The sequence below is a fragment of the Myiozetetes cayanensis genome, unplaced genomic scaffold (genome assembly GCF_022539395.1).
Source record: "Myiozetetes cayanensis isolate MyiCay16 unplaced genomic scaffold, myiCay2020 scf20-37, whole genome shotgun sequence".
In the NCBI taxonomy this organism is placed as follows: Eukaryota; Metazoa; Chordata; class Aves; order Passeriformes; family Tyrannidae; genus Myiozetetes; species Myiozetetes cayanensis.
The window spans coordinates 3,644,559-3,667,843 of NW_026087412.1; the positions used below are offsets into that span (position 1 = coordinate 3,644,559).

Below are 23,285 nucleotides of genomic sequence, written 5' to 3' on the forward strand. Positions count from 1 at the left end.
TCCACTGCCACATTCACACAAACCCACTGGTATATTCAATGCATACTGGACAGGGAGGGATAAGACAAGCTTAGGAGATAAAAAAGCAACAGACGCTGGGACACAGAAATACAAAGAACCTCAGAGCAGAAGAGCAGCCTCAGCTCTACTTATTCCTGTTTTCTGTTTCATTTGCAATCATTTGTTCCTCATTTCCAGCTAAGATCAGCCTTGAGTGTCAGCAGTGTCCAGTGAGTTACTCCAGAAACCTCCTGCCCTCACACTGGCATGCAGCCAGGAGCTGGCTCCAGGAGATGGGTGACCATCCTCAGGGCCAAAGGGAGGGAGTCATTCACCTCTCTCTGAAGCCGTGTGCTGGCCACATCCATGGGGGGGGTGAACACAAACTGAGCCACGCTGGGCATCTTCAGCAGGTTCATGAGCTCAGTTGCCCGAATAAGGATCTCCTCCAGGTCCTCCTCGCAGTAAACAGAGGTGACAGCGGGGCTCCGCACAAATGTCCTCATCTTGGACAGGAACATGGACACTCTGCAGGAGAGAATGATGCAGACATCAGCTGGCAGGACCTTTACACCCAGCCAGGTCACTACTTAAGCCTGTGAATGCCCACAGACTAGTGCAGTTGAATATCAGGTGACAGAGCATTAGTCAGCAGATGAATCCCACTTTCCCAAACTCTGCCCCTCCACAGCTTATCTCCTCTGTCCTGTTTCAGTTCCAGGTTCCATCAGTTGACAAATTCAGTTATTTATCACTAGCAAACCCAAGTCTGGACTCACGAGATCTGCACGTTTCAACCCTTTGCCCGTCCTCACCTGGGGATCAAGTCCTGGCTGCGGGCTGCCAGCTTGGTCAGGGTGGCCATAAGGACGCTGATGGCACGGGGGGCACAGCTGGGGGTGCTGGCCAGAGGTCGGAGCTGGGTGATCTCAAACAGCACGGCCTCCAGGGCCTCAAAGAACCGCGTGATCTGCTCCACAGTGCAGCGCTTGTCGTAGGACACCGACAGGTACTCCCCGACAGCCCAGACCTGGGGCAAAGGCAGATGTGCTCAGGGCAAGCACAAGCAGAGGGAATCAAGTAACTTTTAGGGAACACAAAATTAGGTTAGCTAATGCTCTAGGACAGAGGAGGAAAGGGAAGGTGACCACCAGCTTGCACCGTAGTTGGAGCAGCCTGTGGCAGCAGCAGACAGGCCCCACTCACCACGTGGGTGAAGATGGGCTCCTTGCTCTGGATGTTGCTGACTGCTCCTGAGAATTCCAGAATCTCTGTGGACAGTTCCACGATGAGTGCAGGGTGCAGCTTGCAGAGCATGGCCAGCTGTGAGCTCAGCACCCTGGGGCAGAGGGAAGTGCAGAGCTCAGACCATGGGCAAGGTGGTCATCACCCATCTGAGGAGGGGCTGGCAGTATCCAGCCATTGGCACAGTGCTGTGACCCCAGAGTGTTCCTGTTTTTCACCCTCCAAAGATGTGTCACAGCAGGGACTGGGCCACAACTGACAAGGCTCCTGGGCTGCCCTGGGCTGCCTGGCTGCAGCCAGTGGAAGGGCTGGGAGCTTGGCTGGGCCTCCTGTCCCATCTCACCTGTACACGTCATCTTTGAACGCTGGGATCTCGTAGAGCTGGTCGCTCCTCTGCAGCAGCAGCACCACCAGCTGGTTTATCAGACACCCGTCTGCAAACTGAAAACCAGCCCTTGCTTCAGCAAGGGCTGAAACAAGTGACTTCTAGCAGCCAAACCCCAAACTACCCAGCCAGGTAAGACAGCTGGCAGAGAAACTGCCTGATCTAGCAGGAAGGGAGCAGAGCACAAAGCAGCTATCAGGCACTCTGCTCTCACCCCTCTTCTTTACAGCTGGCTGAGAGCACAGAGTGAACCTGACACCATGGAGCTTTTCTGCTTCTCTGCATGAAGTGGCCAGCTCAGTGGTGGTTCATGCCAGTATCAAACCCACCCTCCCCTGGTGCACCCCTCTCTTGAAGCTGCAGCGTCTTAATAATTTTGCTTCTACGACTGCTCTTCGCATAACAAGAGGCCCCCGTGGCACAAGTGGGATCCAACCTCCCCCAAAAGGACCTACCTCTGCCACCACCCTGAAAAAGAGCTCCAGTAAGACAGGGACAGTCTCTGCACACTGCACCACCCTTGGGTTGCCAGCCAGGGATCCCAGCAGCTGCCGCAGTGGGATCAGACTGTGGACAAGAGAAGAGTTACTGCTGAAAGCTTGTTCCCAGCTGCTCTCCTGGCTGCCCTTCCCTATCCCCCACATGGCCTCTCAGTGCTGGCAAAGCTGACACAGGGAAATCCACCTCACCCCAGCCCCAGAGCGCCTGTGCCTTTCCCACCAATGCCAGTGCTGCCTCCCAGAGCTGAAGGGCTGAGCCACACCCTGGTGGTTCCCACCTCTCCGGGGCATCCTCGGGAGCAGATCTGCTGCGGAGAAGATGCTGGAATGTGCTCTTGTAGAGGGGATGACGAAAGGCTTCCAGGCAGGTGGCTGGTTTCACAGCTGGGTCACTTGTGGCCTTCTCAGAGGTAGGAAGAGCAGCTGCCCTGGCAGAAAACACACACAGGACGTGTTGCATTATGAGAACGGGCCAGGACATAGCTGGAGTCATGAACACTGAACAAGTGACAGCAAATTCATTAGTCCAGGCCCTCTGGAAGACAATCAGGATGACACAAAATTATGAGCTCACACCATCCCCATCCTCAGGCAACAGTTCCAGCAGACTTGCTTCTGTATCCCTGCCGGGAAAGGGAAAAATGGCACTCTGCACCCTCAGTCATCCAAACCCACCAACATCTGCTTCTTGGATGACTCTCTTTTCTAAGCATTCTAGACAGAGCTGTTGATGTTGGGAGGACAAGGAAGAGCAGAGGTACAGCCAGTTCCAGTCCTATTTCATCTTCCTGGAGACTCACAGTTCCTAATGACCTCAGGAAGAAACCTCTGGATGCCTTCAGGGGAACAAAGCCAGAAAAAAGGGGTAAGAGCAGGGAAGGGAGATCAGGTAGCCCTCACTTCTGTGCTGAGGTGCTGGTTCATGGCAGACTCAGCATGTGGCAACCATTTGGAACTGGACAGGGGAGGGGAATAACAACAGCTCCCTGAGCCCCAGAGACAGTCCAGCTCGGTGTTAACCTGACTGTAGGTCTGTGACAGCAGCAGTCACAGGAAGGCTGAGGCTCAGAGAGGAGTGTACTGGGCTGTGGTCAATGTCAAGACCCTGATGAGCAAGTGAGAGGAAGGGAAGGTGCATTACCTGAGCTGGATGTCCAGAGCTGCTGTCAAACAGGGCAGGTCAAGCAGCAAATGGAAGATCTCAATGGCTGTGCCTGCATCCAGCAGAAATGGGAGAAGGTCCACAAACTCTGAGATAAGGGGCGGGCTGTTCCACGCCAGGAACTGCAAGGAACAACCACAAACTGCTGCACTGTCCCTGCTATTCCACCACACACCCAGACAATTCCATGCTGTGACAGAAGGGATGGGGAAGGGAAAACCACTTCTGAAAAGCAAAATCAGAGAAATCTGAGAGTTTGGTCAAAACCCAGGAGGCTGCTGGAAGCTCAGCACAGGCCTTTGGCAGCTGCTTCAGTGGTTGCTAAGCGGCAACTTATAAAACTTTTCCAGAAACAAAGTGCTGTGTCCTGTGTTCACTGTGCTTCCCAACCCACTGGCAGTCCTGCTACCACAGACTCTCCCCTCCTGGCAGTGCCAAACACACCCAGAACCCTCTTCCCTCTTAAAACTCTCAGTTCCTTTTATAACAGTCCTTCTTGCCTGTGCTTTCCCTGGCACTGACATGGAGGCACACTGAGGGCTCTGGGGTGCAAACAGGAAGTTCTGGGGCACAGAAAGGAATGTGAAACAGGCTCTCCCCTCTGCTGCTCCAGCAAGCTGTACCTTGAAGAGGTTTGGGAAGCTCTGCCTGAATATGCTGGAGGTGTCCGTGAAGAGCTGGTTGTTGTCTTTGCAGAACTGGATGAATTCGAAGGCCAGTGATGAGTTGTGGAAGAGCTGGGCCGGGATATCAGTGAACAAGTGTTTGTAGATTGCATCCAAATCCACAGCTGCCAGTTTGCCTGTGAGGAAACAACACACTGCTGAGCACAGCCCACCCAGCAGCCCTGCCAACACAGGCTCCAGGGGCTAATCTAGATCTGGATTATGTTTTTCTAAAGAGCAAGGGACCCCTCATCTCCTGGGTCTCCTGGAGTGGGATCATCCATCCCAGAGTACAGCCAAGGTGGAATTAGCCAACTCTGGCAGCCAGCAAACTGTTAGGACAAAAGGTTGTGCTGGAGTGTGCAAGACTAGACTGTGGATGAGGGAGGGGGAGCTGATGACTTACTGTGGTTCAGGAAGAACTGGGCAATGGGCAGCAGTGCCCTGGCATAAGTGGCATCCCCACAAATCCTGCCGTGCAGGATTTTCAGGGAGGAGACAGCGCGGTGCACGTAGGAGGAGTCCTGCTTGCAGATGATGTCCATGATAGTCACTGCCTCAATGAGACACTGCAGGAGAGCAGAGAGTCACACTGGAGTAGGGGAAGCCACAACTCCTGGAGTTTCAGCCTCACCTCTATGTACTTACAGCTTTCTGCAGGTCTCCATCATCTTTCTTCAGGGGTCCTGCCAGAGAAAGGAGTCCAAGTTATGCTTTGAGCCCAAACAGGAACAGTAGATGGGCAGTTTGAGCACTGACTTCAATTTCAGGACAGGTAGGAACACATACTGATCCCGATTCCAGGCTAACGATAAACAAGTTTCCCAGCCTCCCCTGCAAATCAAAGGGAGGAGGCAGAACATGGCCACTGCCTCCAAATCCCTCCCGACACCCCAGCTCAGGGCCGGTCAATGACTTGCACCAGCAGCTGCAGCAGGTCCTACCCTTGGAGCCTCACTGTGGACTCCAGGGAGTGAGATCCCAGCCCCAAACATGCAGCGAGCCAGAAATGTTTCCAAGAACACTGCCAGGAGAGCTGCAGGGAGGGTTCATGGCAAGACTCACGCCGGGTGCTCTGCTCAATCAGCCGCTGGCAGTACTCGAAGGCTTTCTCCCGCAGATGCTCCTTCGGGGGAAGGAGGCGACTGGAGCTGGATGCAGTTGAGACCATGGATGTAACAGACCTGTCCACTCCTAGTTTGTCATCTACAGAATAAAGATTACATGTGTCAGCTCCTGCTGACATCCTGGGCGATGTAGCCCCCACAGTGGCCCAACAACAGCACAGGAGCTGACTGTCCCCAGTGCAGTGTGAAAAACGGGAGGACAGGGGAGAAGGAAATGTTACGAGAACACTAAGGAGATGCTGTCTCCCACCACCCAGCCCTTCTTTCTTAGGGACCCATGGGGCTTTGTCTGAAAGTAGGGGACTCACTGAAGAGTAACTCCTCATGTAAGGCTCACTAAGGATCAGTCAGCAGGCTTTGTGATACTCCTCCCAGAAGTCTCCCTGCTCCTAGTCCAAGATCTCTGAACTCTTGCCCAAATTCCTGCCACTGAGAATCACAGAATGGTTTGGGTTGGAATAGACCTTAAAGATCATCTAATTCTAACCCCTCGCCAGGGACACCTTCCACTAGACCAGGTTCTTCCAAGCCCCATCCAACCTGTCCTTGAACACTTCCAGGGATGGGGCAGCCACAGCTTCTCTGGGCAAGCTGTGCCAGGGCCTCACCACTCTCACAGGGAAGAATTCTTCCTAATATTTAATCTAACCTACTCTCACTTTGAAACAGAGGAGGTTGCTGGTTGCTGGTGCAGCCACCTCATATGACATCTCAGAGCATACACCTCTCTTTGGGGCTGCAACTCACCCTGGCCTTCAGACCTTCAGTCCATACCTGGATTAGGGGCCTTCCCCTCCTGGCCCCCATAGCACAGCAGCCAGTTTCTCAGCATGGAGAAGGCCTGCACGTTGAGCCACTGGTCCTGTGTGTAGTGCTGGCCCACTGAGAGCACTGTGAAGAAGTCTGTGGCAACGGCACCATCCACCTCTGTGACAGGAGCAGGCTGAGAGAAAAGATGCAGCAGGTCAGACCCTGAGGGAAAGGCTGAATGGGAATGCAGGGAAAACCCGACTGAGCCCATGGAGATAATTAGCCCTCATTTATAGTCCTGCAAGAGGGCAGGCATCAGACAGAGAAAAGCCAACTGTGTTGGATCCTCCAAACTTTACTGTTCTCTCTGACACTGGCCTCATTTGCAATCACCTTTTACTCTGAGGTACGTGGGCACTAAGACTCTTCCCTTAAAACCGCTTCAAGGATTTAGGTTGGATATTAGGAAAATAATTGTTTACAGAGAGTGAATCAACCATTGGAATGGGCTGCCCAGGGAGAGGATGGATTCACCATCCCTGGAGGTGTTTAAGATGAGACTGGATGTGGCACTCAGTGCCATGGTCTGGTAACCATGGCAGTGTTGGATCAACGGTTGGAATTGATGATCTCAGAGGTCTTTTCCAACCCAGCTGATTCTACGATTCTATGATTAAAGTTCTGGCTCTGAAGCAGAACTTTTAGATCTCGGAGCTATAAATCCCCCTACTTTGCTTTCCTACCCCTGTGAGGTGACCATGGCAACTCAGCACTCACCTGTTTGGTTCTGGGACTGGAGAAGAAACCTCCCGAGGGCTGAGCGACTCCCTGCTGAGTACTGGCATACCTCAGCCAGCCAGCCAGCTTTCTACTGACAGCATCTGTCTGCTCTGTGCAAGGAAAGTCACAGGGTCATTGCCAGACTGGGCAGAGGAGCAGCCTCTGCACCCCTGTTAACTCTATTTTTCTCCAGCCTAGATCCCTGTCTCTCTGATCCAGCAGTCTGTAAAGGAACTGGCATGCCAGGGCTGGATGCCCTGTACTCCTCATCCTGCCTCAGAGTCAGGGAGTGAGTTCACTTTCCTTGTGGCCCAGACATCACTTTTGACAGCAGTTTCTAACCAAAGCCTTCTGATCACTACACAGATCACAGCCAGGTGGCAATCTCAGCCCTTCCTACATATTTACCTTCAGTTAGAGATTCTGGTGAGAGACTGATGACATTTGCCAGGACAGGGAGGAGGAACAGAGCACTCTGACCCTTGGGCAATCTTCCTTCAAGGACTTTCACAACCCGCTGCCCCACAGCAGCCACTTCACCCTTCTTATTTCCCTTAAAAATAAAGCAGAGGTAAAGCTGGGCAGACAATCTCCCAGAGCTACAGCCCAACACCATGTAATCTCTTCCATCAGGCATCAGCACAAAAGTCAAACCAAAAAGGACTCACAGCACTAGCTAGGAGACATTTCTAAACATACAGTGAAACTCAGAACGAGAAGTTTCAAGAAAAATATTTTATCTTTAACAGGCACAATAGTAGTAAAAGGAGTAGGGGAAAACCAAGAAGTTTCCAGCTTATTCCCCAGGCAGCACTGAGAACAGGAAAATCCTCATGTTTTCTTCTCCTTGGAGAATCTGGATCTTTGCAGTGTCATTCACATTTACAGCCCTACATGTTTTATAGGTTCTGTGTGTATTTTTTTATATTTGGACATGAAAGCCAGTGTCATAAAAAGGAGTAGTAAATTCACTCTAAAATCTTTTGCTCCCCAGGTTCAAGCAGCCCTGATCTGAAATCTACTTCAGCAGCCAGCACTAAAGGGTTCCTTTTTGCTTCCAGGGCATCAGTTTCTTAATATTACAATTTTAAGCAGTTTTTCTTATCAAATGCTAAACACAAAAAAAGCTGCTATTTTTCCCTATGCAAAGCAGAATAACGAGGTTCCTTAAATGAACATGGTAATGCTTCTGCTTTTTCCTATATACTCTCAATTGATTTTTACTCTCCTTGAGCTCAGGGAGGAGCCCGGTGACAGGGAACAATCAAAAAGCAAATCCATATTGACAAGGGAAGATTTGTGACTTAACAGGTCATTTACCTGAGCCAGAAGGACAGAGGATACCAGGCTCAAGAGCTTTGTATCCTGAATCTCATCACAGCAGAGGATCAGATCATGGCAAGGTGACATCTCTCTCAGGATGGCAGCACATAACACCTGAACCTGCTCAGGGCTTTTGGGCGAGCACAGCACTGTCTGCAACAGCTCCACGAACCTGCCATCCAGCCTGCAAGAGCCACAGCAAAGCATCACTGCCAGGCAAGAAAGGATTCAGATGATTATTTCCTGCATATTTTTGGCTTGGGGGATGATCCCCCTTGACAGTGACTGATGCCATCTTATCACCTGCACTTCTGAATGCTGCTCCTCTTGACAGAGAGCTCAGTGACACCAACACTTGTTACTCCCCTTGCAGAAGCAGGCAGGCAGCTTGTGCTCAGCAAAGGGTGGGGGGGGGGAAAGGCAAAGAGGGGCTTAATGTTGATTTGCTGGGGTTAAGAAAGCAGCCGCTCGCTCACCTGCGGGGGTACTTGGTGGCGGCCACGGTGAGGTGCAGCCTCCGCAGCCCCTCCGCGGCCTCGGCGCCCGGCTCGGGGCCCTGCAGGAGGGCGGACACGCGGCCGGCGAACCTCCGCAGCTCCTCCTCATGGATCTCCCTGCCGGGGGAGAGGGAGGGCGGCGGCTCTCAGGACCGCTGGACCCGCAATTCCTGCAACTCCCCCACCCATCCCCCGGGCCTGGCTGCTCCCTCAGCGCCGCGCCCGCCAGGACCCCGCCCGGCCCCGAGGGGTCTCTCCGGCGGTCCCCCGGCCCCCAGGGGATCCCCAGCGCACCTCGCCTGCCTGAGGAAACTCTCGGCCGCCGCCGAGAACATCCCGCACCCCGCACCCGGCCCCGCGCCCCGGTGCGCCCACAAAGCGGCCCCCCATGGCCGGCCGGTCCGCCGGGGCCGCCTCCGGGGGAAAGCGGCGGCTGCTGCACGAAGGTTCCGCCTGCACAGCGGAGGGGTAATGCCAAAATTCTCTCCACCGGAGATCACGGACTATTTCCAGGGGCTGCTGCTGTTACTGTCCACCTCAGGAGTCAGCGGAGAAGTTCGCTTCCGAGGCCATGGCGCGTGGCGTGAAGGGAGCAGCTCTGGGGGCTGAGACCTGTGGAAAACATCATCCCATGGCAGAGATGCCAGAGCTGGGTTTTCTAAGGAACTGATGGTAAACAGTATCATAGCAGCCTTTCTTGCAGCCTGTTCACAAAACGGTGTTTCCCAAAACTGGCAGGAGATGTTAAAAACAGCTGCTCAGCAGGCGGGTCTCCAGCACTTCCAAAAGGTTAAAAATCCATTAGTATTTCCCCATCGGTCTCGTCTCTCCTGACGGCTAACGAGGCAGAAGCTCTCACCACCATGCTGAGCATCCCCTGCGAGGAGGAAAAGGTGTCAGGGAGGAAAGGTTGGCACTCTGCCCTTGGGTATTTCCCTGCCCTGCACCCTCCAGGCATTAGCGTTTATTAACAGCGTTCCTGGGCAATTAGCCAGCAGAGCAGCAGCTCCCCTTTGCCCTGGGAAGATCAGCAGCATCTATCACCCTAGCTGGAACAGAGCTGGAGGGGAGCAAGGAGGAGCATTTGGTTTTTTCTATGCACCCTTTCTCCTGACTGGGTCAGAAAATACACCTACTGCACATGGGGAACCAAAGACAGGACAATCTTAAAAGATGTTCCCCAAAAACGGCTCTGCTGAACATCTTAGCTCGCTGTGTACCATGTTATTATTTTTTATTTGGTTAGTCAATTAAAAAAAAACAAACCCCTTCCAGAGCCTGAAGGGAGACTACAAGAAAGATGGAGAGAAATTTTTTACAAGGGACATGACAATGGGGGGACAGCTTCAAACTGACAGAGGGCAGGGTTAGATGGGATATTGGGAAGAAATTTTTCCCTGTGAGGGTGGGGAGGCCCTGGCACAGGATGCCCAGAGAAGCTGTGGCTGTTTCATCTCTGGAAGTGTTCAAGGCCAGGCTGGACTGAGCTCTGAGCAACCAGGTCTAGTGGAAGGTGTCCCTGCCCATGGCAGGGGGTGGAACTGGATAATTTTTAAGGTCCCTTCCAACCCAAATCATACCGGGATTCTATGAATTACAGCTACTTTATGTCACCTGAGGTCTTAAAAGATACTCCTATTTAATTTTGGAGCTCAGAATGTTTAGTCAAAACAAACCCAGAACTTAAATTGTAGCTGCATTAGGAGGACAAGGGAGGAAAAGCCCAACTATAAGGTAGATGTTTTCTGACCTCATATGCTTACATGAAACCATTATTATGAGTTACAGGGGAATACACTGAAATAGCTTATCTTTCAGAATAACAATGTCTCAGTTCATGACAAAAGCTGGAGCTGGAGGAATAGTTTATAACCCCCAGGGGAAGCATTACAGATCTCAAACACACGTACATTATGTTCACTCAGCTGCGAGTCAACAGCTGCCCAAATAACTGCCAAGGGATCAAAAGTCTGTGAACTCTGGAGCAGTGCAAGGTGTGCAGATAAATACTTACTTCCTACATAAAATAAAAGGAAAAAATACCAAACACACTGTCCCCTTACACCGTGAGAACAACCCAAACTGCTGCAGGAAACTCACCCCCCCACTATGATACCACACTGGAAAGGTTCAAGTCTGTCACCCCAAAGCAGCAAAACAATTTCAGGGCATTTTCTCTTTCATATATAATTTTATTTCTGGTTATAGAAACAAATGCTAAGAGGAGAAGCAACATTCCCCAACCACATACATCAAATTAAGGTAACAGAACAGTTAAAATAAATGAAAAAAAAAAAAAAAGTAGAAATTTAAACTTTGTTATAGCTTTAAAATATTAACGTTCTCGATACATTAGAAATCACATTCAGATCTCAAATTACTTAAAAAAATGTATGGCTCCATATTAAAAAAAAACAAACAAACAAGCAAACAAAACCACTGTATCCCATTTGATGTGGAAATGCAGGTCCTGCTCCTTGGATGCAGGATCCCACCCTCGTGGGAGCCACGGTCTGCCTGTGCAGTTGAGCATCTCACAGGAGCACTGCTGCAACATGGCCAGGGAAAGAAGGTGAACTTCACATCCATTGCCCCAGATGAAGCTTCCCCCTTGGGATACACACCTGCTTTGTAAAAAGCACTGATAACGAAAACAAGTCACAAAAAATACTTTTGATATCAGCTGTATTAAAAAAACAAACACCCACAAACCCCAGAACATCTGGCTGGAGGTGTCTTGCACAGGTAACACCAGGAACTGAAATGCAAGCATGGCTTTAGTTGCCCCTTCCATCACCATCTTTAAAATAAGTGCCAAACCGAGGGGAAAGGGGTAAGGCTGGCCCAGGTCTCTGTAGCAAACCCTTCTGTCAAGCCATTGAGGTATTTCAGGTTCTCCTCTCAGCCTTCCCTTGGGGACTCGGTGGGAATGTGCATCTGCAGAACACGGGGAGAGTCAGATTTCTCTGGATTTTTTTTTTAGAGCAATTATTCAGAGTTGGATCTGAATTTCCAGCTTTACCACCCATTGCTCACATACAGCTTTTGATTTATCCCTAAACAGCTTTTAACAGTCCTTTGGATAACAGTCCTTTGGATAGCTACAGAGTCTTAAAATGCTCTTTTTGGCTATGTGGAGGTCGGCTGGCAGGCTGGACAAGGCATGTCCAGAACCCAAGACAAGATATGGGTCTTGTAAGATTTTTGTATTTTAAAGCCATTTTCTGTATCAGTACATTTGAATGAGACTTTTTTTTACCATTCTGTCTTCTATTAAAGCAAAAAGATCTTAAAAACAATATTCTGGTTCCCTCTACTTCAAGCCCATTTGAGGGAGAAAAAAACCAGGAGAGATTAAGCAAGTTTAGGTTTACAGTAATTCAACTGCTACAGAGCCAACCTGCCTATTTAGCAGCCTGCCCACCTCCCAAGAGCAGCATATAAATCAGCAGAACATCAGGATGTTCTGCACCAGACTTTTAGCAGCAAGACAGTGAAACAGAAGGAAATCTCGCTTTTTCTGCTCCATTTAAATCTCATTTTTCTTCAGCTAACAGACATTTCTCCTCACTGTTGCCCTCAGCTTTAAGGAAGGCTTTGTCTCAGACTGCTGGAAGTGAAACTGAGGTGGGGGAGAAGCTGGACAGAGAGGGGGAGATGACAGCGAAGGGGCATCGCTTAACTCGGAGCAGACACGAGGAATAATCAAATATCAGGGGAAATCTGGTTCTCACAAGGGCTGTTTTCTGCTGAGAAGGAAAGCTGCTTCCTTTCACTGCTCCCATTTCCTGTTACTCTTCCTACCACCAACCCTTAAGTACGGAAGCCCCATCACCAGCCAGTGATCACCGAGGTGAAGCCTTAACTCAGGTCCTCACAGAGAAAGGAATTTCTGCAACAGCAATTAGGAATTAGGAAGCCAACTGTCACCTGCTTTTAAGAATAATCACCAAAAGATCCCAGTGGGTCAAAATACACACTTCTGTGAATTTAGTGATCCTCGTGGAATGAAGTTTGGCCAGTTTGGTAAAATGTACTCCCTGTGAACGGGAACATTAGAAAAACCCTTCTGTGTTTGTTTTTAAGGGGATATACACACACCTCTCCCCACAAAGAGACAGAATCACGATAAAAGGAAAATAATCTCACCACAGAGGAAAAGAAACTATTTCATAGTGCCCCAGTGTTAGCTCAGCCACCTGGCAGGGAGGAATTCCTCAGCCTTACAGCATCCTCGTGGACCCATCATAAACCTCCTCTGTTAGAAATAAGGTCCCATTACTTACAGAGCAGAATCTGTAAAGAACTCCCCAACACCACAACTACAGATAACTGAAGACAAGAAAAGGATTCTAGCTTTCATTAGTGCCATTTTGGGGGATTTTCTTGCCAGAAAAGCAGCGTGGACTGAGGTGGCTGAAAGCACAACAAAGCCAGAAGCAGGGCTCCTACACAAGGAAGATGCAAGTACCAAGCTGTCTCTTCTGCTCTGCAAGAGGAATGAAAGCAATCACTGAAGTAAAGCTGCTTCCACTGGCTGCTCACATTCATTACAAAAACAGGTACATCATTCTTCAGGAGTCAGTGCCTGGTGCAGGAATTTACCAACATACTGTATAAAAGTCTCTGAAAGTACCATTTAAGAGAAAGAAATAGTCATGGACCATTTATATATCTATATTGACACACACGCTCACACACACACACACATTAATAAATATAAATTTTATGTTTACACAGATCTAATTTAATATTCTCTGAAAAAAATATTTAAAGGGTTTCTTCCTTAGCTGCCACCCATGAATTGTCAATGGTTTCTTTTTTTTTTCTATCTTGAGAGCAAAGGGGGTAGATTTGGCACAACTACCCTCAGGCTCTGAAACTTGTGACACGTAAGGAGAGGACCAGCCATACATTCTGAAAGGTTTTAATTCAGTGTTGGTAAATTGAAAAGGTATCAGAAGAATTTTCTGAACATATAAATACAAAAGGTCAAAAGTTGATAAAAAGTCTGGAATTTAAATATAGTGCTCCAAGAAAACCAAGTATTTTTCCAAATGTCTCGCTCGGGCCAAAGTAAAATGCTCCCTGGGGTGTTACTGCCCCACGAAAGACACCCTAACAGGGTAAGCCCACCCTCACAGCCAGCTAATTCCCACTACAGACTACTGTATGTGGATGTATCCCCACCTGTGTGCACAAACACGTGCACTGCCCTGCAAGTAACACACCCAGCAGAGAGAGATGCTGATCCCACTAATCACAGCCAAACAGCTGCCAGGCAGCCACACACAGAGATGCTCCAGCTCTGTTTTGGTCAGGTGCAGATCAAGATGCAAGGTGGCATCACTTCCCAACCCCATCAGTTCCAGCAATCCAGATGACCTTGTAGTGTAACTGTTTTCTGCAGCACAGCTGGCTCTGGTGGAAGCTACACTTTCCAGCAGTAGTGTATGCTATAGTAGTAGCAGCTTTGGCGTAATTTTTCACCCAGAAGGAAACAAAAAGTTACATGACTGAACAATCTGTTGTATAACTGCAGCCTAACACACAGATCCTCGCCAGATGCAGACCTCCAAGCAATGGAATTAAATTAGGAGTTGGATTAAAGGACTCTGGAGCTGACAGAAAGAACTACAAATAGAGGGGGAAAAACTGATGAGGAGCAGAAACAGGAGCTGCCCAAGAGACTGGTTGGCAAGAGAAGACAGATCATTTGCTGCAGGATGGCATTTACAAACTCAGAAACTCTGTGCAGCAAGGGCAAAATGATGAAGCGAGTCCTGTTCCACTAGAGGTTCATTTTTAATGCCCAAGTCCAAATTATTAGCAGCAAGACTTAAAAAAACCTCAAAGATTTTGCATCAGGGTAGAAACTCAAGGTAAGTTCCACACTGGATTTAAACTATCATTTGATAAGGTAAAGCACAGGTATTTGAAGGTGATCAGGATCCTTCAGTGCTGCCTCCTGCTCAAAAAACTCCAAGACTCAAGCTGGCACTGTTCTTTGGAAGAGAGGGACAAGATGCTTGCATAAGTACAAATGAAATCCAGAGCATTTGAAGTTCATTTTGTGACTCGTTTCTCACACTGACACTTGTCTTGCAGCAAGAGTCCAAACAGGTATTGGGCTGTACAGGCCAAAGTGTAGCTATCAGGCCAAGGAAAGGGATTCCTTTTCCAATCCATCCAGCATTTTCCAGATCATGTCTGCAGAACTGTGCCTGCTTTTGGCCTCCCCAGTACAAGACTCACAGTCACCTGCAGCAATTCCACCTGATGCCCTGGAGCCTGAGCACGTGATGTAAGAGAAGAGACCAGGAAAACCAGGTTGGTTCAATCTCAAGAAAAGGAAGCAAATGGGGAAAATCTTACTGGAATCTTCAACTACCTATTTGGAAGATGCAGAGGAGGCAGAGCTAGGCTCTTCTGAGAGGCAACAAACACATGCAGCTGTGGGAAATTCTTCTTAAATTGGTGAGAAGGGTGGTGAGAGTGGATTCTCTGTGGAAACAGAACTATTGCTAGGTTAAATCCTCGTCATTCAAGATCCCCAAATCCAGGTATGGCAGGGAAACATTTCTCCTTTCACCCCTATATTTTGACATTCATTTACATGCTTGCACACCATCAGGGTGACACCAAATATCTCCCTGGGAACACTCCCTGCTAACACAGATGAAAAGCTCTAATACCAATTTAACGTTGCCAGCAGGCAGGGAAAAGTGTTCCACACCACACTGCACGAAAGCTCAGGTCAGATGCTCTCACTTGCTTTGATACAGGTCCCTACCTTTCTGTGCTCCAAGTCTGATTGCACTGCTGGTATTTCCCTACTGAAAATTTGAAAAAAAAAAAAAAGTGGAAATTAACTCTGAAAGACAGCTCTCTAAAACATGCAAACCCAAGTTTAGTCCCTCCAAAACCTGAAGGCAGACCATGACATTGATTGCAGAAGAACTGTAAAGGCTTCTGCTGTTATTGAACTATTTCTTTCCTCTTACAAAGCTTTAATGTATCTCTGAAAACACACCCCTGAATAAGCTATGCCCAACAGTAACATGTCTAAAACACAGAATGAAAATTAATACAGGGTGACCAAACTGACCTTTCTCAAGCTGCTCTGGAGCAACATGTATTCCACAGGTATTTTCATCCTCGAGTCCTTGGGCAGAGCTTAATGCAAGGTGCTGCTCAGGTCAGTGGATGAAAATGACAGGATATGCTACAGGGGACAGCGTAAATGGTGTGGGGGAGGGAAGAATATGGGAAGGAAAAAAGAGTTGAAAGGAATATATGAGCTAATCATGAACTTCAATTTTGTGCTCAGCACTGTGTTGTGTTATCACTAAATCAGATTAAATTGATCTTACTGCAAAAAGCCTTCTGTATCACAAGAGCCAAGGTCAAGATGAACAACAACTAAGGAATTCCAGTGGAATAAAACCAAGAACAACTGCATTCAGCTCTTGTAAAGCCTCCTCCTTCTCGTCCCCTCAAACCTTCCTCAGTTAATATAATTAATTGAGGATAAGATGCAACTTTTTAGACAAAACCCAAGCTGGATGATCAATTCAAAATAATCTGAGTACTGCATAGAACCATTAAGGTAAACATTTTCTCTCTAGCTGAAGACTTAATTCCACCATCACATTAATTTTCATTCCTCTGCAGCCCAGGGAATCAGGATTGCTATGTAAAAAGAATGGTGCTGTCTTCCAGACTGAGCAGTGTGATGAAAGAATTAATCTGGAGGCTTGAAACAAGAGGCCTCCATCTCGCATGTTCCAGATGAGAACCACATTTTTCCACTGCTCTCAAAAGGATTTAGCAGGAACAGTTACTTTATCCAGTATCAGGCAATGTTTAGGCAAACCTACAAAACTATCTGCAAGTGGTATGGCTGTTTCTTACAGTACCAGGGGGATGCAGCAGAGTGATAAAGCAAAAAACTCCCTGACAGGATGAACTGACAAGTTCCAGACACGTCAAGCAGAGAGGGGGAACAGAACAAAGATATTTGCTTATCCTCAACTCCCACTTGAACCAGCAGGCAGCGTGAGCCACAAAAGGAAGAAAGTGTTATTCTGTTCTAAATACTTAGTAGGCAAATCTACACATGCAACCCGAGGATGGACTTTCAAGAGGTATCTATAAAGCAGCAGCTGGTGGATGAAAACACTGAATTCAGCTGATGTATTTCTACAGTGCTGGACTAGTTTACAGAAGTTCAGGGCCTAATTATTTAGACTCTCCCAGAGAAAAGCAGCAGCAAAGAAAAATCTGCAAACTTTGGCAGTTGAACAACACATCCTGAACAGTATTCTGATGGTTTTTCATCTTGCTCTGACTCACACAACATTCTGGAAACCCAAGGACTCCTGTGCTTCTGGAAAGCTCCCGAGTCCCAGGGTTGTTTCAGAGGCGTGCCTGCATCTAAACCAGCAGTCACCCAAAAGTAATGATTAATCACAGATAAACTGTGCTGCACTCTCACTTGTGCATTCTTCCTTGAAGTTCATTTTATTGAGTTCTGGCTTTGGAAAGGCTACAGAAAACAGAGCTAATCCATGTGCTTTTCCGCTACGCCACACCTAGAGAGAAGGGGCAGCTGGAGGCCAGCCTGCTTCAATTACCTTGTGGTCTGTAACAATCCTCCTTCACAAAACCATTTTAAAGTACTAAAATCCAATCTAACAACTTGTCACTTAAGGCACACACCTAAATTCTGAAAGCCAGGCTGAGATAAATGATCTGTCCTGAATATTTAACGTGCCTTTATCCGCAGAAAGTAACCGCAAATCACGAGACTGAGAAATTCTTTCCTTCTTTTAGAAATATTTCTCACAAAACAAGGGACTTGAGAATAAAACATGTCGGGGTTTTATTCAAGCAGTGGGACTTGGCTGTTGAATAGGATTTGGCAAAGACAAAGGAAACCTAGAAGGGAAGAAGTGATGCCAGCTGTTACCTTGTGGATTTCCTCCCCCTCCCCAGATTCCAGCAGACACTGGGGAGTTGTGCCTTACCCCCTAATCCCCACGGAACATGCTGCCAGTTATCATTTACTGCACACTGGGAAAAGCTTTTTGCAGAGTTCCTGCAGCGGGTTTGCTCTCTCTGCTCTGTGATAGCACTGTCAGACTGCATAGGATAGCAACTGGACAACAAATCAGTACAGATGGGGGATAACCTACGAGAGGTACAGCCCATCCCTCTTAAGTCTCTTTGGCCATAACCAAAGCCATAACATTTGCTAAATTAAAAGATCTCTGCTGTGCTGCCAGAAGACATGTTAGCCAAGGGGACTGCAAATGGGTATAAAACCAAAGGGGTTTGCTGGAGGCTACAGGCAGGGGTTGACTTCTTTGCCAGTCACAAGGTATCACATGCACCCACTATTTCTCGTGGCTGCAGTGAGTCAAATCTGCTTTCCTGATAAGACATCCTTGTACTACATGAGGAGCCTGGAATACAGTTTGAGTAAAAGCCTCCTCCTGCTGGTGAAGGCTCTCAAGGCAGAAGAGACGGGAAAGCGAGCCAAGCAACGCAAGGAAACCTCCAAATTCCTTTAGAAAAATTGTTTAAGAGCTCCAGATGGCTTTTGCCACATGGAAGATAAAAGGAAAGTCTTTTGCCTTGGTCTCTACACCCTTACAGAATTTGTGTGAAACACTGTATGGCTTCTGCTGCCTCTCATCCCAGCCCTCAGCTTTCCTCTCTGAAGAGTAACACAGGAGCTTTGGTGTTTGCCATGGCAGAGGGGCAGCACAGCCTCCTGCCCAGCCCTGGCCTCCTGCCCATGGAGCTGAGGAGCACACCCCCAACGGGAGCTTTTAGTGCAGAGGATCAACCAACATTTTCTCAAGTTCACAGAGACAGTGGCCATGCCTTCACCTACACTGCTATTGTGAACCAAAGCTCCAGCACAAGATGGGATCAATCAAATGCACACAGAACCTGTGGAGACACCCTTCCCCACGTGATCCTCAGGCATCAAGATACTTTGGCTGTTGTCCAAAGCAAGTGAGGAATAATTGTAAGAAATCAGTGAAGGTACAAACCCCTTTGTGTTTTTAGTATCTTTACAGGAACCAAGTTAATACAGTTCCTCTGTCATCTTATTCTCTCAGAGGGAATGGAGAGAAATTGCATCTGGAAATCCAGGTGGCTGAGCCCTGTAACTCTTCCTCCTGAACCCTCACATAAATAAGCATTCATATTCAGAATTTTTCTGTTTTAAAAAAAACAGAATCATTTGCCTTTTTCTTTAAGCTTGGTACCATGTTTCTTTAATGTTGTTGTGAGATACTGCACCCATCTTTCAGCATTTGATTGCCTTAGGTGACCTTATTGAAATGGTCCTATGGTTCAAAGCTCTCCAGAAGTGTGGTATTAAGGCATAGAACGTGAGGAGTTTTCTTTCCAGGGAGCAGACTGTATTTGTATTACATTCCTTTAGATGCTGAACTGCAAATCCCATCCCCTTGGAGCCAAAAGGGAAAAAGACAGTTAAAAATATCCCAGCAGTCATACAATCAGTTGTCTGTAATTTTTTTTTTTGAATCTTTTAAAAAAAAGAAAAAAAAAAAGGAAAAAATATCCCATAAGTAAAGACAGAACAGAGTTCCAGATATGGGTTCTTGGGAGGGGTTTTCCATTCTTTTTGGCACCTTGTGACTCTAACAGCTGTTGTCCTCCCATTTAAAAATCTGACTTTAAAAGGAGCTGTTTATGTTTTGAGCTGTTACAGTTGTGGTTTGTTTCCTGTGAAAGCTGCTTTAGGATTCCTGCCATCCCATCATGCCCACCCCACATCACTCCAGCTCCTCCCACCGGTTCTTCATTCACTGGTTGCCTGTCCTTGTGGCATTGCAGATGTGATGACTCCAGTCTGGGCTGGGACTGCTCCACTGGGCTCTTCTATCCGGGCTCTTTTCACTTCAGGTTCACTGGCAGAGGCTGCTGCCGTCTCCTCGGTCCCCGTCTCGCAGACCCGGCTGACTACAACAGGAGTGGACGAGCTGGCCTGGGCTGCAAGGAGCTGCAGTGGGTTTGTAAGAGCTGGGAAGGAGGATAAGAAAGAGATTTAGTGTGATGAACTAGCACAAGTGTTTGCTATTCCAGAAAGCAAGAAAACAAAACGCCACGGATCAAGTGCGACAGCTGGCACACGGTCAAGTGTTGTTCAGCCCATTTTGAAAGGCTCCCTCTCCACTCACAACCCCAGCTGTTGTGCAAGTTTAGCAAACCACGAAAAACCCTGTTCATGGAAGAATTTCCTTCTTCCTATTCATTGTCAAACAAGGCATTGCTAGCTAAGCATTCATCTCCAGCAGGAGAGGATCAAGTCCTGGTTAAAAACCAGAGCACACCTCCTCTTTGAGAGGTAGTTCTCTGATCACCCACAATCAGAACTCCTTTGCAAGGTACAACATCTTTGTGCTGGGCCTTCACTTGGGAGGTTTAGGGGCTCCCTTGAGCTCTGCTCACACAGGAGGAACAGAGAGGCTGTTGAGAAACTAGATTAGTATCCAAATGTTGAGTGTACTGACATCTCACTTGTAAAAGGGGTAGGAAAGAGCTTACCCTACACAACCACATGTGTTCCCATCAGATCTGGGATCAGGACAGGAATTTCTGGCTTTCAGTCTTGTATTTCAGTACGAACACAAGATCTCACCCTTCCATTAATAAAAGTGGTGAGAAAAGAGGCAATTTAAGTAGCAACCCTCCGTAAAAATGTCTACAATCCCTAGTTCCAGACAGAGAATGTGCTTACACACTGGCTTTGGCACACAACACCGCTTGGAAAACAAAACACATGCAGTTTTTGGACTCTGCTTCAATCAGAGAGGCAGCCAAAGGGGACTCAGGAGACAGAACATCCTCTGCCCTTCAGACTGATTTGCAAAGGATGGAATCACAGAACATTAGCGCTGTGTTCACTGCTAAATGCATCAAAAAAGGAGCCCTAGGATAAATAAACAAAGCACACAGAACAAAGGCCCTCAAAGCCCAGCAACTTCTACCAAAGCATGGGAAGGAGGCTGTAGAGTATTGAGAGGATGAACGGAAAAAAACCAGGGTAATGATGAGGGCAGTCACCAATTACAGTTCAGTGACTCAGAGAACCTAAACCACGCAGCTGAGGAGAAGTTAACTTCGTACAGATGAGAGTCAAGAAGACTCAGGCTTTGTTTTGTGAATTAGAAAACTCACTGCCACTTACCAAAAGAACTCAGATGCAGCTGGAATACCTCCCAGTTTGACGACAGTTAGAAAAATTTTGGTGAGATTAAAACATCTTAACGTAAAAATGTTAAATAAAAAGCTGTCTGATTCTATATCAGACAAACCCTACTGCTGGGTAGTAGAAGCTGAGACTATCTGATCTATAAATATCTTAATATCCTACTTGCATAAAAACCTTACCATTACCATTTTTTTCATTGCTCCCATAAGATTCTTGCAATTCAAGTGCAAGCCAGGTGATAACTGTGAAGAGACACGGCAGAAAATTCTGTAGAAACATTCCCACCTTCATGAAAGTCATCCAAATCCCACCAGTGCCCTTCCTTTCAAACTCCCCAAAAGCACTAGCCTAGGGCAGCAGAGGTGCTTGGCATCTCATTGAAAAGGGCTGTAAGACACCTGGATATTATCATCCCTAACTGAACAAAACCTGAGGTGCTGAGCAAGCAAGATGAGGAGGTTGCTAAGACGTGGCTCGTATGGAATTTAAAAAAAATCAGGCTTGACAAATTACCAGAACACATCCTGTGTATACAAAAATCCTACAGTCATTCACCTGGTGAAACAGATCTTATTTCTCTCAGGCTCTAAGAGCTTAAGATGGGAAAGTATTTTATTTTCTTAGTACTCTACGGACTCCAGTTTCACAAGATCTAAGGAGCACCATGGAAATTTCATTATTTGGCACGCTGCAAGCAAAGGCTGCTGGTCAGAAGAAAATAAACGAAAACAGGCTCTCCACAAGAATCACTGACACTTTTAACAAGCAACCCTCAAAAGGCAGAGAGTCTAAGTAGTAAGAACTGCATAGCCAAGGGCAAAGGAAGGACACTGGGTTTTCAGTAGCAATGCAGGACTTTTCCACCAGAACAGGGAGAAGAGGTGGACACGAGGATATCTATCAGTGACATTTACAGCCGCAGAAGCTGAAGAACTGGAATACCTCTGAAGAGGACACATGGAACAACTGGATATATACTAATCAAGAAGAGAAAAGGCTTACAGCCTGACTGCCTGCTGAGCCCAGGGAGCAGCCCACCCCCAAAGGCAAGGGAGCAGAGCCTACCGTAGGCGTTGCTGGCGATGCTGTTGGTGGGCACAGCGTGTTTGCCGTTCTGGGTGACCGCCCGCACCGGCAGCTGGTGCTGCCCGATGGCCACTGGAGCTGCCTGCTGGAGGATCGTGACTGTCTGCCCAGGGACACCCTGGGCCATCTGACTGGCCACTGTCTGGATGACACGGCTGGCTGTGGGGATGGCGGCAAACGCAATCGTTGGCTTTTCATCCACGCCTGTTGAGGAGCAGAGGAGGTGACAATCACTCACCAGCCTGGCTTAGGAGCTGGCTGTGTTCTCATTAACACCTTAGCAATGCTACATACCCCAGGCTTACAGGTGTGACAGTACCTCAGCACCACTGAAGGCCAGGGGTGAGTATTTGGAAACACTACAATATTCTCTACTGCACGTTTATCCTATCAATACTAAGAACAATTTTCTTATGGCATAAGCCACTCAGCAAAATAGGAAAACTTTAAAGAAAAAAAATATTCAAGACTATCAACTTGATATTTTGCTCTAAAAGGGCATCACCTCCCTTATTGGCACATCATAGCTGTGATATGGACAGCAGCCTCTGCAAATCTCAGAGCTTACTTTGTAATTTCAAACAAATTGGCCTGACTTTCAATACCACACAGCAGGAGAAGGCATTAAGATCTTAAACAATGCCTGGAGCCAAAAGTCTGCAGCAGCTTGCTGTCAGGCCTGAATGCAGCTTGATTTACAAGGAGGTCTTCCCACAATTGCAAGCTTTTGCTATGGAAGTATAGGAAAAAACCAGGAGGGAGGAAAAATAAAAAAATTAAAAGTAGGGCTGAGTTCCTGGACAAAGGTAACTGCTTGAGAGCACTCAACCAACTTTTCTCACTTCCCAGGATAAGTTAGGGGTCAGTTCAGCAGGTATGTAACAGATAGAGGTAGCATCCTGCTGGGCATGCAGGAAAGCAGAGGAGAACCACTCTTTTCTTCCAGGGGCTCCGTGGGTCTCAAAGCAGGGAGGGCACAAAGCACAACCTCTTAGTCCTGTAGGAAAAAACCTCTCCCATTTTAACATTAGCAGACAACAAGAGCTGAGTTAGATGAGACATAAGCACTGAGCTGAAACCTGCAGGCAAGCTGATGGGAACTGGGGAGAGAAAAGGCAAGAAAAGCAGAGAGATTAGGAAGAAAAATGCAGCACTCAGGGAAAGCAGAGACCAGAAAAGGATACAAGTGGGAATAAGAGCGGGACAAGTAGGGGAAAGAACAAACAACAGCAAGAACTAGTGAATGAAAGAAGGGAGCAGGTGACAGGCAGCTGCAACTGTTGGCACTTCAGGAACATGTATGGGATCCAGACAGGAATTTCTAGAGAATGTAAGTTAAACTCCTGCAAGATAAGCAGTGCTGAAGTAAAAATGCCAGTGGTCCTGGTACTGCAGTAGGGGAAGATCTTTGCCATTTTTTTCCTGCAATGGGAAAGGAACCATTGTCCCAGTGCCCACATAAAAGCAGTCAGAGAAACCAGCCTTGCTCATGGTACAACACACATCTAC

General features: G+C 47.7%; 2 protein-coding genes across 3 annotated transcripts in view; both read right to left on the reverse strand.

Annotated features, from left to right (window-relative positions):
* Positions 1 to 9: 9 nt before the first annotated feature.
* On the reverse strand, positions 10 to 8,834 carry AP5Z1 (adaptor related protein complex 5 subunit zeta 1). Of its 2 annotated transcripts, XM_050317377.1 has the most exons (17): positions 8,729 to 8,834; positions 8,414 to 8,551; positions 7,935 to 8,121; positions 7,023 to 7,167; positions 6,612 to 6,724; positions 5,859 to 6,027; positions 5,023 to 5,163; positions 4,606 to 4,643; positions 4,364 to 4,526; positions 3,916 to 4,094; positions 3,272 to 3,414; positions 2,409 to 2,558; positions 2,086 to 2,197; positions 1,589 to 1,686; positions 1,207 to 1,339; positions 816 to 1,030; positions 10 to 528 (listed from the first exon to the last, which is right to left on the reverse strand). In XM_050317377.1, exons 1-17 carry the CDS (start codon positions 8,767 to 8,769, stop codon positions 258 to 260), a joined length of 2,436 nt encoding a protein of 811 aa, XP_050173334.1. In that variant the 5' UTR covers positions 8,770 to 8,834; the 3' UTR covers positions 10 to 257. The 2 variants fall into 2 exon arrangements, with proteins under 2 accessions (XP_050173334.1, XP_050173335.1); XM_050317378.1 differs by lacking the exon at positions 1,207 to 1,339 and having other exon boundaries at positions 389 to 528.
* A 1,771-nt stretch (positions 8,835 to 10,605) lies between these two features.
* FOXK1 (forkhead box K1) overlaps positions 10,606 to 23,285 on the reverse strand; it is a 55,938-nt gene continuing 43,258 nt past the window's right edge. The window contains exons 8-9 of the mRNA XM_050317848.1: positions 21,756 to 21,980; positions 10,606 to 19,498 (exon numbers count right to left, since the gene is read on the reverse strand). Coding sequence (XP_050173805.1) covers positions 19,278 to 19,498; positions 21,756 to 21,980 — 446 coding nt within the window. The 3' untranslated portion in view covers positions 10,606 to 19,277. The remainder of the gene's footprint in view (positions 19,499 to 21,755; positions 21,981 to 23,285) is intronic.

What these genes read in the sequence shown, in the direction of transcription:
- AP5Z1 (XM_050317377.1), bottom strand. Translation starts at nt 8,769, where the DNA reads ATGTTCTCGGCGGCGGCCGAGAGTTTCCTCAGGCAGGCGAG. An exon ending in CCCGAGGATGCCCCGGAGAG is followed by an intron (nt 2,198 to 2,408) that starts GTGGGAACCACC and finishes TCTTGTCCACAG; the next exon opens with TCTGATCCCACTGCGGCAGC. An exon ending in AGCCCATCTTCACCCACGTG is followed by an intron (nt 1,031 to 1,206) that starts GTGAGTGGGGCC and finishes CCTTTGCCCCAG; the next exon opens with GTCTGGGCTGTCGGGGAGTA.